Source organism: Physeter macrocephalus, chromosome 21 (genome assembly GCF_002837175.3).
Source record: "Physeter macrocephalus isolate SW-GA chromosome 21, ASM283717v5, whole genome shotgun sequence".
NCBI lineage: Eukaryota > Metazoa > Chordata > Mammalia > Artiodactyla > Physeteridae > Physeter > Physeter macrocephalus.
The window spans coordinates 82,754,079-82,769,731 of record NC_041234.1 but is presented as its reverse complement, the minus strand read 5'-3'; the positions used below and the strand labels follow the sequence as shown (position 1 = coordinate 82,769,731).

At 47.8% G+C, this 15,653-nt stretch overlaps 1 protein-coding gene across 1 annotated transcript in view; it reads right to left on the bottom strand.

Moving 5' to 3' along the window:
- FRMPD3 (FERM and PDZ domain containing 3) overlaps positions 1-15,653 on the bottom strand; it is an 85,136-nt gene that overhangs the window by 47,474 nt on the left and 22,009 nt on the right. Inside the window, exons 2-4 of the mRNA XM_028482331.2 lie at positions 8,705-8,859; positions 5,610-5,712; positions 2,253-2,298 (exon numbers count right to left, since the gene is read on the bottom strand). Coding sequence (XP_028338132.2) covers positions 2,253-2,298; positions 5,610-5,712; positions 8,705-8,828 — 273 coding nt within the window. The 5' untranslated portion in view covers positions 8,829-8,859. The remainder of the gene's footprint in view (positions 1-2,252; positions 2,299-5,609; positions 5,713-8,704; positions 8,860-15,653) is intronic.

Genomic DNA, 15,653 nt, shown 5'->3' with positions numbered 1-15,653 from the left:
TAAACATACATTTAATATATGACTGAACAATCACACTTTGGGGCATTTGTCCCAGAGGAATGAACACTTAATACTCACACACACAAAAACCTGTACATGAATGTTTATAGCAGCTTTAACTGGGCTAGCCAAAGTCTGCAAGCAACCCCAATGTCCTTCAATGGGTGGATGACCAAACAGTGGTACATCCATACCATGGAATACTATTCAGCAATAAAAAGGAGCAAACTATTAATACAAGCAATGGCTTGGATGAATCTCAAGGGCATTGTGCTGAGTGAAAAAAGCCAACCACCAAAGGTTACATACTCTTTGATTCCATTTATGTAATATTCTTGAAATGATGAAATTATAGAAATGGAAAACAGACTAGTGGTTGACAGGGATTGAGGGTGGTGAGTAAGGGCACCATAAAAGGGCAACATGAGGGATCCTTTCAGTGATAGAACTGTCCAGTATCTTGACTGTGTTGATACATGAAGCCACACGTGATAGAGTGACACTGAAACTTACGCACACATTGTACTGACATCAGTGCCCCAGTTCTGATATGGTACTGTAGGTATGTAACATGTAACCACTGGGAGAAACATGGTAAAGGATGTCACTGTACTAGCTTTGCAACTTCCTGTGAATCTACAATGATTTCAAAACAAAAAGTTAAAAAATATAATATTTCAGCTCTGTTGGGAAAATTAAGCAGTATCAGGAGATAGTGGCAGGTAGATTCTACCTTAGAAAGGATAGTCCAGGAAGGCTTCTACAAGGAAGTGACATTTGAGGAGACCTGACTAACAAAGTAACCCACAATGGGTCTCTGATCAGAGAGGTAAATTCCAACCACGCCACAAGCATCATTTTGGGGGGGAACTGGTAGCCATTTTCATGGCAGGTGATTGGGGAGTGAGGGCTGACTGCCCACTGCCCACTAGGCAACTAATCATGTGTGGTAAGGTGGGGAGGGAGGTGCCGATTGGTAACACCCACTGAGGGGTGGAGCTTGCAAGCCCTGAGACAGGAGAATTGTAATTGAGAAAGGCCTAAATAACAGAAAGCGTGTGTGTGTGTGTGTGTGTGTGGTTGGGGGGGGTTCACATTGACACAGAAGATGGCTGGGGGCCATAAGGAGAGGCAGTAAATGCCAGAGTTTGATTTGAACCCCATCTTCCAGACTCGTGAGCCCATGCCTTGCATCTATGCACTGCCCCTTGCTTTGCACAGAAATGTCATCTCTCTCTGGATAATCTTTCCCTCCATCTGTGCCTGGGAAATCCTGCCCCATCTCTCAAGGTAGAGCTCAGGTGCAGCCTCCTCTGTGAAGTCTCCCCTGATTTCATGTCTCCCATCCCCAACAGATGTGACCTCCCCTGTGGCTATGGGATGGGGTTGGGACATAAGTGCTGGGGTGCAGGGTAGAGTTGGGGACACTGGAAAGGGACAACTAGGCTGGAGGTGGAAGGAGGGCTCTGGGTTTTGCATGCAGAAGTTTTGCACCTGGGTTTGTGAATTTGAGTTAAGGTGACTATAAGGATGTGACCTAGTAATGGACACGGTGCCTTCTGATTTCAACCTTTGAGAAGAAGGGTCTGGGGACTTTCACGTTTAATAAACAGTCCTGGTGACTATTAGGATCAGGCCAAGTCCAGGGAACACTGTTCTAGTCTAAATCCCTCAATTTACAGATGACGAAACAGGTTCAGAAAAGGGAACTAACTCAACGCAAGGTCACATAGCCAGTTAGTGACTGAACCTGGACAAAGATGAACCTGTTTGTCCAACTGTACCTCCCCAGCAGCTTTACAGTAAATCCCCCAAAACAGTGCTGTGTCTCACATATCGTAGGCCATTCAGTAATACACCTGTGTGAATGAATGAATAAGATTAGCACCCACCGTCTGCAAGGATTAAGGGAATCGGACACTGGACAGGGAAATTTTGATGGGGCACAGCAACAAGGAGGTAGAAAATATGTCTGGAACTGGGGCAGCGGTGGGGCAGCTTAAGTGGGGCAAAGCAGAAAGCACAAGGCAGAACAAAGCACTGTGTAGCCCTTCAAAATCCTCAAGTCTGGGACCAGAGCGTAGACAAGATGTTCCGAAAGTATGCTTTTAAGTTCACTCCTAAATCCTTGGCTCACAACAATGTTGGTCTTCGTCTCTCTCCTCCCCTTCTCCCATGGCTATAACTTTCCAACATGGGGATACTCTTGTCTCAGTCAGGAGGAAGGGCGGATGGCAAAGAGGCTCACTCACCTGATGAGTGTGCAGAACTGTAAGAACGATGAATTCCTTAGCGCTCCTACAGAAAGAGGGAACAGGAGAGTAGTGTATCATGCACTGGGTACTCATCTAGCACAAGAAGCAACACCAGAATTCTCCCCTGGGCTGCATTCAGGTATATAGATTAGGACAGAGGATAATCTAAAAATGTGCATGGCTGCCTCGCCTGCCATCATTTGTGGCGGCTGACATACACCATACATATAGGTTCACACAGGCGTCTGAAGATGGTATTACCATTATCTCTGGGGTTGTCATTTTTCAGGTCTTTAAAAATATTCCTTCTCACATTCTCTCTGTAGAAATCCTCAAACCCTAGGAGCAATTTTATCTATAGGCTAAAAAGTTCTCAAGGAAAACTAAAGACCTGAATTATGGAACTCAAAGGGAGCACAGTCAGAGTCCTGGGAAACGTGTACCATGATTATTGGCAATTTGGTATTTAAGCAAGAGGAGAAACTGAAAGGAAAAACCCAAAGGAGGTCATTTGGTCATCATGACTCATACTCAGCAGATTTGTTTTAATTGAAGGACCAAAAAAAATGAGAGCCAGGGAGCAACAGATGGAAGGCAAGACTCTCCAGATAGCAAATATTCAAAAGGATGAAGAATTTGAAACTCTTCAGACAAGAATCATGCCAATGATCCAACAAGCTGTGAGGTACGAAAATTCTCTTCCAGGAATACATAATCCTTTAAAAGAACTAAAGGAATGGAAAGAGTTCGCCTTGAAGGAGCTTCCCCTCTCTTTGTTGGCCGTTTTCAAATGTTTCTGGGAACAAAGGTGTTCAGGAAGCAAAGTCAAGATGCCCTTGACTCTGGGTATTCAAGAAAGGCCAAGGCTCCCTGCTCAAGGACTTGGACCATTTCCCATATTCAATGAGGCAGAGTCCAGGGATGAATCATCTGCAGGGTCTGGGAAGCTCCCAGGGGAAGGAAGGAGTTGTATTCCAGGGAAAACACCATAGAAAATCCTGTCTCTTGACCAGGGCAGGTGCCTAGTGTAAATCGGATTATGTGACTCCTGTGCTCCGGCCCCTGCCACGTCTCCCCGTGTCATGTAGAACAAAGCCAAAGTCCTTGCAGTAGCTACAACTCTGCCGCTTCTTTACCCAACTCCACATGCTGGCTTCTCCCCTGTTCCCCAAACACACCAGACACACTCCTGCTTTAGGGCCTTTACACTGGGTTCTTCTTGCCTTCTCTAACATCCTCATTTCCTTCAAGTCTTTTTTTGTTTGTTTGTTTTTTGGCGACGCTGCGCGGCATGCAGGATCTTAGGATCAAACTTGTGCAGTGGAAGCATGGAGTCCTAACCACTGGACCGCCAGGGAAGTCCCCAAGTCTTTCTTCAAATGTCACCTCCTCATTGAGGCCGACACTGGCCGTGCTATTTAAAGTTGCACTCTGCACCCCTGTGCCCAGCATTCCTGATCTTCTTTATCCTGACCCCCTTTCTATTCTTCAATAACATTCATCAACTTCTAGTATACTGTACAATACTTATTTATCATGTTTATTGCTTATGGTGTGTCTCCTTCCACTAGAATGTAAACTCCAATGGGCAAGGATTTTCATCTAGCTTATTCACTGCTGTATATTTAGCGCCTAGAACAATGCCTGATGCACAGTAGACACTCGTTATAATAAATATTTACTGAATGAATGAATGATCTGCTAGCCCCTGAGGTTATCAAATGAGTGAGCTCTGTCTTGACCCAGAAAATGCTCTGGGCTCCCTCACAAAATCAGGCTACCTTGTTCTGGGGTGCAAAGATATCCACTAGAAGCAAAGCAAAGACTTCCGAGGGGTCAGCCTGAAAGAACGCCAGCATACCCTGATGGGATTGAAAGAACTCACCCCATATTGGTGTGGTGGTGGAGTGTGAAGGGTAAAGGGTGAAGGGTGGAGAGTGGGGGAATGCAATGGACAAACTGAACTTGGAGAAGAGACAAACTAAGGGTCATGAGGGACCGGACACATTCCAAGATATTAAGCTAGAGGGGAAGCACGTCAAGGAAGACCTGCTCTGGACTTCAGGAGGGAGCACTGGAAACCCCTCCAGAGCTAGCAAGGGGGTACCGCTCCTCTGCCTTTGAAGGGGAGGGAGGGGGTCTGGAGGCAGGTGGGCTTTGGGAGAACAAGAAAGACAAGTGGGATGGAAACACTCCAAATCAAGAAGGGTTGAGGAGACGGATGCAGAGATGGAACAGACTACAGCAGGCAGAGAGGGAGAGCGGGAGGGCGGGCACAGGGTTCCATTTGAGGGGAGACAGCCCAGGTCCTCCAAACTGAGGTCAGCCCGTGGAATCTAGAGCCGTCGTCTCTACCATCTCATTCCTTCTCAACACGTGTATGCAAGGGGGCGTGGGGGTGCTGTGTGTGCACGTGGTGGGCATGTGGGAGTGCCTACGGTACACGCGTGTGTGTGTGTGAGCAGGCATGTTTGTAGTGCATTGTGTGTGTGTGTGTGTGTGTGTGTGTGTGGTATGTGGTGTGTGTGTGTGTGGTGCCATGTTTTGTGTCTGTGTGCGTACGGTGTGCATGTGGGCGTGTGTTTAGTATGTGGTATGCATGGTGGGTATGTATGTGGTATGTGGTGGCATGGTGTGTGTGTGTGTGTGTGTGTGTGTGTTATGTGGTGGCTTGGTGTGTACAGAGGTAAAGGAGAGGAAAAGTCAATGTGATTACTCCACGGACAGAGGGTGGTGGTCCTGCTAACACCCCTTTCTCTCTCTCACCTGCCCCCATCTGGGGAGGCCACTAAGGGGTCACACACACTGTGAGCAAAATCCACAATGGCAGGTTCCCTCCTTCAACCCACTGGCCAGGGATTTGGATTTTCTTCTTGGGTTTTTTTTTGGGGGGGGGGGATGGGAAACAGTGACTTGCTCACACTGTACTTATCTCAGAATGTCCTTTGAATGGCTTGTTTGGTTCTCACTGGTCACTCGGTGTATCTCATTGGTCACTCATTGTTCTCATTGGTCCCTCACTTGTTCTCATTGGTCACTTACTGCACAGCAAGTCGAAAACCAAAGGGCATATGGGTAAGGGGAGTAGTTGGGTGGAGGGAGGTGAGGTGAGCTCTGGCAGGAGGCCATCCAGTGATGTCAGCGGTGATGTCTGTTCACATCACTGGACGAGGCTAAGCCAGAGTGTGTGAGGGCCCTTGGGCCCCGGATGTCCTGGGTAGCCAGGAACCCTGGCTCGGGCTGCCCTTCCTGGGAGGGCTCCTCTCTCAGGGCCAGGGAGAGCTTTGGCAGCCATAGCTACGCCACCGGTGGGATGGGGAGGGCTGTACTCAGCTCTTGCCAAGGCCCTATTACCTGATGAGTTCTATGAACCTCTGCCTGGGGGCTTCGCTCACGTCCTCCTTATTAATAGCCACAATCTGGTCACCAGCCAGGAGCTTGTCCTCAGAGGGGCCTCCTGCAGAGGAGAGGAGACTGGCGTGAGGGTTGGGAAAGCGCAGGCCTGGGTGGGAGGGAGTTGACACTGCCTGAGGGAGCTGACGTGGGTGCAGGTGACGCTACGGGCCGAGTGGTGCCAGTGGCAGGGCCGCTGTTTGAGGCCCGGGCCACTGCTGCCTGTGGTGGATGGAGGGTAGAGGACTGGAGAAAGAGATTGGAGTGGCCCTCCTTTGGCTGGGAGTGGTGTGGTAGCAAAGGCCTGGTGCTCAGACGAGGTTCATGAGTGCTTCCTGGCTTGGGTCTAGAGGGGAGCACAAACTTAAGTTTCACCAGGAGGGATCTGCTTGGGCACAGCGAATGGCTTCCAGACTACTGGAGGGGCTACAGGTGATGGGAGGGGGCGAGGAGTCTTCTTACTTGAACAATATCCAAACTCACTGGTCTGGAAGGATGTAGGCACTCACTTGCCTGGAGACAGGGGGATGGACTAAAAGACCTGAAGGGTTTATTTTCTTTCACCTCTGAGACATGCTACTCTCCAAGAAATGAGGGGAACAAGGCATAGACCCTAAATCACGGGCACCTGGAAATTTCCTTTCCCTCCTTCCCATCTCTACTGTCAAGGTTTAGAAAGCAGACCTGCCTGAGGGCCTTACCTTCCTGGTTGGGGTGAAGGGTGGGTTTGAGGGCTGCCCTGGGCTATGCTGCTCCTGGTGTTTAGCAAAGACCTTCTTGGAGGAAAGCTTTTTAGAGATTCAGGGAGAATGACAAGTTGGCCCCAGCTTAACTCAAACCTGAAAGAGATGTTTAACGACATGCCTCTCTCAAACCACCCTGGACGCTTATTGGGATCCACTCAAAAGGGCCAGATCCCAACTATTCCTCTTCTACAAAGAAGTGTGCTGTGCAAATTCCACAAACATGAACAATAACAAGGCCACTGTGTCACCTGAGCACAGCTCAGTGGCTCTGGAGAGTGGGGCCTGTGTGCTAAGGGTGGCTCAGCCAGCAGGCCCAGTCTCCTGACAGCACAGTGACTTCAGAAATGGGGAGCATGGTGGTGAAGAGTCCACTCTTTGCAGCCAGCCAGCCAGGCCCGGACTCTTAACCTCATATCTGCAATTCACTAGTTGTGGACGAGACATTTAATCTCTCTGAATCTTTCTTTCCTCATCTGTGAAATGGAAAAATAACATCATAAGAATGTTGGGAGGATAAATGGGATGATGAATGTATAGCACTTAAAACAGCTGATTGATGTTGGTAAGAATTCAATAAATGGTAGTTATCATATCCTCCAAGGGACAATTCCTTCAACTCATTTCATTCCTCGTATCGACTTCTGCCAATTATGCCAATCTTTTAGGTAGAGGCCACTCTACCTATTCCCTCCCTCCCTTCTTTCCTCCCTCCCTCCCTCCCTTCCTTCCTTCCTTCCATCCATCCATCCCTCCTTCCTTCCTTTTAATGGAGGAGGTCCTCATGGAACTCAATCTCCATCACAAGCCTTGGCTCTCTGATGGCAGGAGTAAGCTCAGTTTACTACTATTTTCAGGAATGCTTTGCTGGCTTGTTCAACCATAACTGTTCCTCTATAGGATGCGTCTTATCTTTTCTTGCGCTCTCAAAAACAAGTTATCTGCAATCAGCCTGCCGGCCCTGTGGCCTCCTGTGGTCCCCCCTGTGGCTTTCCTTCTCTCCACTTCTCCAACCCCTTCTTCTACATTCTCATACCACCTGCAGCAACCCTATGAATTCTGTCTCCTCTGAAGTTAAACCAGGGGCTCCTGGTGGTCTGTTACTGTTTTATCTGGGTCCCTCTTTCCCAGGACAAATTTGATTTCTGATCGGAGAGACTCAAAAACCTTTCGCCAAACTGCATGACTGACTCGGGAGCCTTAGGTCAGCCATGAACTCTTGTACTGAATTGTTTTTTTACTTTATGCCCTCTAGTTGAAGAGCGAGCTTACAAAAATCTTTTTCTTTCCCTTGGAGGATTGCAAAATTCATCAAATTTCTGCTAGACCAGTTTGTACTCTGGCTGCTCCTCTTGACTGAGCGAGAAACTGTTGTAAACATCTAAAGCCTCAGGCCCAGCAAGTCAGGAATAGAGCTCCTTTCCGTCTGTCTTTTCTGTCAATGCCTAGCAAGATTCAGAACAAAACAGTGCTCAGGCCCTTTCCCATTTCATTCATGACAGCAGGCTTTTACAGTTCCGGTAGGGTTCTCACTTGGTCCACCCCGCACGGTCCCATTCAAGCCCTGCTCCCCCCGCATGGCATCACACAGGCTTAAGTGCAAATCCTAGCTCTGCTGCTTCCTAGCAGAGTGACCCTGGACAAGTCATTTCTCTTCCTCTATGCCTCAGTTTCCTCATTTGTAAAATAGGAATGGTTATTACTTACCTTGTGGGCGCAGCTGTGAGGATTGAACAAGATGATGTAAAGCACACAGTAGTACCTACATCAATGGTAGGTGCTGTATTGCCACTGTGGCATTCAGAGATTTCACTCTCCTCTCCCACCTATGGTCTATATCCTGACTCCAGTCTTTAATGGATGACCTATTTCATCAACGTGTACTAGTCTCCAGAGCCTGATGGTTAGATTCTTGGGGACAGGAACTCTGTCTTGTATTTCCCTATAACCTTGCCGGGCTTAGAGTAGGCGATCGATACATATTTGTTGAATTGAATCGGATGAGTTTTCCTCATCCAAGGCAGTATGGCTCTCCTATGAAGGTTCTGTGCAAAGGGAAGCTTTATTAAGACCCAGACCCTACTAAACCGTCAACTACAGCCTCTGTCTAGAGCCCAAGCAGCCTCGGTGCTGTGTGTGGGTAAGTCTTAAAAGCCCAGCCCCCTCACACAGTTACTGGTTGGCAAGTCTTCACCCACTCTTCATGAGTTCCTTGGCAACACAGTATACTCAGGTGCTCTGCTCTTTGGGGCGATGTGTGGGTGTTGGGGGGGTAGGAGCCAGGGCCACAGGGACACTCTGAGGGAAACCTACCTGGCCTCACAGATCGCACCACCACAGGCCTCTCACTGCCGGCCACGAAGCCAAAGCCATATATAGGGTCCCGGTGAATGGTCACTTGTCGCAGCGTCTCTGCTGGCAGCTGCACACATTCCATATCATTTGTGCTCTCTTCCTGTATCACATGACTGAGGGGAAGGGGAAGATGGGAGCAAAACAAGACGCAAAGGCAACTAAGCCTCAGAAGCAGCTGGGAGGGACGCCGATAAGGGTGCTGGCCATGGCACCAGGGAGTTCACGCACATCGCTCGCTACATCCTCTGGCACCAGCAGAGGTGACGACTGCCTCATATTTCAGACTGGAGAAAGAAAAGTCTAGAAAGGAGAAGCCACTTGTCTACAGGGCCAGGGCCAACAGAGGAAATTGGCGTCATGGAGCCTGACATTAGAGTCAGTCCTAGAAAGGACTAACAGCTAGTTAGTTCAAAAGGTTATCACCCATTGAACTGGCTATTAACTCCCTAAAAGAAACCAGAACCTTGAGGGAAGGGACCACAAAACAGGCAAGGAAGTGGGGAAGGAATGTGAAGTCATTTCAGAATGTGGAGCACCTTCATGAAGTCCTTGTGTAATTTTAAACTTTAATGTCCCTTAGGTTATATATAAAAATAAACTATTGAGATGCCATATGTAAACGAACGGGCTCATGTGGAGGACCAGCACCTATACAACCGTGCATAACGCCAGCTTATTTCAGTTAATGGGATAGCTGGAGAGCGGCTCCCATGGGCAAGAAGGAGAGCTGCCTCCTGTGGCTGCCGCAAGACCCGAACCCTGACGAGCTGGGAGAAGAGAAATCGCTGCCTCAGTACTCGGGAGAGATTATACATAGCACTCCTGATGCTGACAGCACAACTTAACTGAAGCTTAGGAATTACACTAGGACTTTATAGAGGGTCTACAGCAAGGGCCAGGGTGAAGCATCCTGCAGGCAAGGATGGGTCTGAGCTCACTATTTGAATAAAGAGTCCTAAGGGGTGAGGGCGTGGGGGACCCTGGGCTTTGTGAAGGCACTGTGTGCAGGGGCAAGGGAAGCGGCAAAAAGGGGAATGAATGGCCGGCAGGCAGAATAGGGCAGGTGGAGGTAGAAGAGAGCGGACCAGAGCCAAGAGGCCCAGAGCCTCAGCCCCCTGAATTGGCCTTAATAAAAGGGATTGCGTTTCCTAGCCTAAGTGTGTGTATTCTCAAAAATTAAGGTTCCAGGCAGTGCCCTTTTGAACAAGATACAGAGGGCCAGGAGCTAATTAATCAAACTAGTGTAAGGTTTGGAAAATAAGTTGGGAGGTTCTGACACTGTGAGAGTGATTGTTGACTAGCTAAGAATACCGAATTCCTCGGGAGCAAATGGTTGTAAGCAATTAGGTTGTTTATCTGGACACAGATTCGGTAGGTTTAGAGTAATCTTATAAAAGAGAAATTCATAGTCCCGGGCTTGTCTCTCTCACAGAAGAACTCAGGCAGGAAGACGGACCGTGGCTGATTTGAATCCGACCACATCAACTCTGGCTGCACTCATGCTGGCTTGGGCTCTGTCTGGTGCCCCTGAGGGAGGCGGAAGGAGCTGCTAAGATGAGGTCAAGCCTGCTGAAGATGAATTCAGAAACTGGCTCCTTTCCTCTCATGCTGGTAAGACAAATGGTCACTCTTCAACAGAAAGTCACTTGGAAGCTGGAACTTGGCTGGCTGGTGTTCTGGATAGGGACCCTCCCAGGAGAAGGGCTCAGTGAGGGTGGCCTCAGGCTGGCACCTCTCTCATTTCTGCTCCTGGTGGCAGGCAGGCACTTGGCCTTGAAGGGAGCCAGAGAACATCCTCCTGTAGCCGCCATCTTGCCTCACCCCTACAGCTGCTTCCCAAACAAGCCCTTTGCCTCCTGTCATCCGACCTCAACTCACTGGCACTAAAGGGGCCTCTTCTTGGGATGACACCAGCTCATTTCCGCCATGGGCACCAGCCAGGGCAACCTGGACGATGAGAGCCTGTCGGGCTGCACATTCTGGAGCATGGGGAGCAGGGAAACTGCAAGGAAGATCCAGGCACCCGTGGGAGCGCTTGATACCCTGTCCTGCATGCAGGGCCCCCTGGCCACCGCAGCCTCGGTTTTGCTGCCTTTTTCTTTTTCCAAAGCTGGGGACATGCCAGTCTCCACTGGGCCTTGAGGCACCACCAATCCTCACGAAAACAGACACTCCTGGTACCAGGGGACCCAACAAGCTAAGAGCCTTTTGTGACCCAAGTGTTCTGCTTTCCTGTTTTGACTATGTTAATCCATCAACAGGTATTTATCGAGGGCCTACTCACACAGTTGGAGCTTTGGGGGGCCCAAGAAGTTACAGATCTCTGCCTTCAAAGATCTTCCAGTCTAGCAGGGGGCGCGGGGGGAGAGGGGGCAGGTCAGAGAGACAAGTGTACACTGAACAAGAGAATTAGAGTGGCAACTGAGAATAGTATATGAAGTCTATGATTAAGGCCCAAATTGTGTGTTCAGAGAAGGGGGTGGAGGACCAGAGAGGGCTCCCAGGAGGAGACGGGAACCATGCTGGATGGCCAGGAAAGGGCAGTGATCGGAAGAGTGACAAGAGGCTAAGCTCTGTCTGTGGGTGGCCCTCATCTCCCCACAAGGGACCCGGCTATTTCTCCCACAGTCACAGGCATGTCTCCAGGTGCGACGGGAGCACATTCATCCCTGGCTTGTCCCTAACAGAGCTGGACTACCTGTCCCTAATTAGATCCTCCCCCAATTCTGCAAGCAACCATTTTTTCACACTGTCTGGGCCTTCCCAGCATCTGTGGTCAGGGAAGAAATACCTCCTTTAACTGACCAGAAGGCCATTTTGCAATGCAAATGGAAGCTGTCCCTGCCCTCCTGCGGTTTGCATCTTTCAGTGTCTGAGGCTCAGTCCCTCTGAAATTTGCTAAGTGCCTAGAGACTTGGGAGTAACACTGAAGTCAAGCGGTGACGGATGACGGGAGCTCAGCTGTCCACGGGTCACGTGACTGCCATCCTGGGGGAAATATGCACTTTGAAAGATGCTTGGCTTCTGGCTTCTGGTCCCTTCGAACAGGGCAACCCTGAACAAAATTATGAAGCAGCCAAAGCTTATGGTCCTCTCTCCCCACCCTCTGCCCAGCTTTGTTTCTGGGATCTGCTATTTTCTTCTGTTTGCCCCAAGGCACGCAGTGCCTTCAATCTGTCCCTTTCCTACCCAAGGCCCCCAGAGGTGTCCCTTCGCCCTGCGCCAGGCTTGCCCTCTCTAGTCAGTGACCTGGGTAAAGGTCTAGCCTTTTATCTTCTGCCAAATGATAACAACACTTTATAGCCATGTGGTTTTTTTCATTTTTACACCCATTACCTCATCAGAAAAAAGGTGCTTTCACATCCATTATCGCCTCACAGCTGCTGTCGTGCCAAATGGGCTAGGTCTCTGGTCCTCCTCCAGCCCAGACTCCAAGGTGGAGGCCAATGAGGGCCTCGGCTAGAGCCAAATTTCTTGGACAGGGCCCACAATCCCAGCACCCACACCCACACCCACTCAGGGTCCTGGACCCTCTGGCTATTCAGTCTCCATCACAGAGTTGGCCCAACCCTGCAGCCAAAGCTCTCCACATCCTGGCTGAGTCTGGCCGGCCGGCCCACATCTGAATTCATCTGTCTCTGATCCCAGTCACTCAGTGTCATTGGGAGAATGAAATGACATCATGGTTACAGAAACACTTTGGAAGGCTAAACGTATCACGTAGATGTAGAGGTGGCAATGTTACTGGTAGCATCATTCAGGGTGGCTGGAGGGGCAGAGGACGGGAGCTGAAGATAAACTTCACCCGCTTCCTACAATCCAGGCCCTTCCCCCATCAACTCCTTGCCTCTAAGTGGCAGCCCCATGATATGCTCTGCCCCCTTGTTTTCCAGGGAACTGTCCCAACGATTAGACGACCTGACTCCCTGTGGACACCCTGACTCCAGTTCCTCTCAGGGCTAAATTCATCTCCCCATCACTGTCCAAAGAGGAACTGGTGGCTGGAGCTCATGCTGACAACTGTTGCTAGGCAAGATGTGGCTGAAGGACAGGTGAACTGAGAAGAAGACGGATTGATTCTCAGCTGCTGCTCTCTCCCCTGCAGTTTTCGGCAGGAAGCTGTTACATTTCTAACAGCTAAACTCCCAGGCATCAGCTTTTAGTTCCTCATCCCTCCTTGCCTTTAGCTCCTTTTTCTTTACATTTGGTTGGCTCCTTGGGGAGTCTTGTCACTCCCCTTGCAACTGGCAGGCTATGGAGCCACATGGGGCCAATTAGCTCTCTGATTCCAGTCACAGGAGTCTGACTCTCCTGGAAGCTCCAGAGATCCCACATGGCAGCTGGGACCCCAGGGGATGCCATCTTCTCCTTCTGGCAGGGATGGGAGCTCCTTCCCTGGGACTGTGAAGGAGCTTCTCTGGGTGTCCCCTTATTAGGACCTTGAACACTAACCCTTCTGCTAAAGGAGCCCTCACTTGGGCTCCTTACTCTAGCAGTGCAGCTCAGGCTTGAGTGTGTATATGCACCACCTGGGGGTATTGCTAGAATAATTCTGATGCAGTACGTCTGGAGTTAGGTCTAAGTTTCTAGCAAATTCCAGGGTGGTGGCCAGGCTGCTTGTTCATGGACCACACTTTACAATGCTATTCTCAGACGATGAGAGGGCCACAATTACGTGGGAAGGAGGAGGTACTTTCATTCTGTTGGATTATAGCACTGAAGTTAAAACACAAATGCTGAGAGGGTACACAGCAGAAGCAAAAAGAACTACAATCCTGCAGCCTGTGGAAAGACAACCACATTCACAGAAAGACAGACAAAATGAAAAGGCAGAGGACTATGTGCCAGATGAAGGAACAAGATAAAACCCAAAAAAACAACTAAATGAAGTAGAGATAGGCAACCTTCTAGAAAAAGAATTCACAATAATGATAGTGAAGATGATCGAGGACCTCGGAAAAAGAATGGAGGCAAAGATCGAGAAAATCCAAGAAATGTTTAACAAAGACCTAGAAGAATTAAAGAACAAACAAACAGAGATGAACAATACAATAACTGAAATGAAAAATACACTAGAAGGAATCAATAGCAGAATAACTGAGGCAGAAGAACGGATAAGTGACCTGGAAGACAGAATGGTGGAAATCACTGCCGTGGAACAGAATAAAGAAAAAAGAATGAAAAGAAATGAAGACAGCCTAAGAGACCTCTGGGACAACATTAAACTCGCATTATAGGGGTCCCAGAAGGAGAAGAGAGAGGGAAAGGACCGGAGAAAATATTTGAAGAGATTATAGTCGAAAAATTCCCTAACATGGGAAAGGAAATAGCCACCCAAGTCCAGGAAGCGCAGAGAGACCCAGGCAGGATAAACCCAAGGAGAAACACACCAAGACACACAGTAATCAAATTGATAAAAATTAAAAACAACGAAAAATTATGAAAAGCAACAAGGGAAAAACGACAAATAACATACAAGGGAACTCCCATAAGGTTAACAGCTGATTTCTCAGCAGAACCTCTTACAAGCCAGAAGGGAGTGGCACAATATATTTAAAGTGATGAAAGGGAAGAACTTACAACCAAGATTACTCTACGGCAAGGATCTCATTCAGATTCGACGGAGAAATCAAAAGCTTTACAGACAAGCAAAAGCTAAGAGAATTCAGCACCACCAAAGCACCCCTACAACAAATGCTAAAGGAACTTCTCTAAGTGGGAAACACAACAGAAGAAAAGGACCTACAAAAACAAACCCAAAACAATTAAGAAAATGGTAATAGGGACATACATATCGATAATTACCTTAAATGTGAAAGGATTAAACACTCCAGCCAAAAGACACAGACTGGCTGAATGCATACAAAAACAAGATCCATATATTTGTTGTCTACAAGAGACCCACTTCAGACCTAGGGACACATACAGACTGCAAGTGAGCGGAGGGAAAAAGATATGCCATGCAAATGGAAATCAAAAGATAGCTGGAGTAGCTATACTCATATCAGATAAAATAGACTTTAAAATAAAGAATGTTACAAGAGACAAGGAAAGACACTATGTAATGATCAAGGGATCAATCCAAGAAGAAGATATAACATTTATAAATATATATGCACCCAACATAGGAGCACCTCAATACAAAAGGCAAAAGCTAACATCTATAAAAGAGGAAATCTACAGTAACACAGTAATAGTGGGGGACTTTAACACCTCACTTACACCAAAGCACAGATCATCCAGGCAGAAAATTAATAAGGAAACACAAGTGTTAAATGACACAACAGACCAGATTTAATTGATATTTATAGGACATTCCATCTGAACACAGCAGATTACACTTACTTCTCAAGTGCACACGGATCATTCTCCAGGATAGACCACATCTGGGTCACAAATCAAGCCTCGGTAAATTTAAGAAAATTGAAATCATATCAAGCATCTTTTCTGACCACAATGCTATGAGATTAGAAATCAATTACAGGGAAAACAAAAATGTAAAAAACACAAACACATGGAGGCTAAACAATACGTTACTACATAACCAAGAGATCACTGAAGAAATCAAAGAGGAAATCAAAAAATACCTAGAGAAAGAAGAACAAACAAAACCCAAAGTTACTAGAAGGAAAGAAATCATAAAGATCAGAGCAGAAATAAATGAAATAGAAACAGAAAACAACAGCATGGATCAATAAAACTAAAACATGGGTCTTTGAGAAGATAAACAAAATTGATAAACCTTTAACCAGACTCATCAAGAAAAAGAGGGAGAGGACTCAAATCAATAAAATTAGAAATGAAAAAGGACAAGTTACAACAGACACTGCAGAAATACAAAGCATCCTAAGAGACTACTACAAGCAACTCTATGCCAGTAAAATGGACAACCTGGAAGAAATGGACA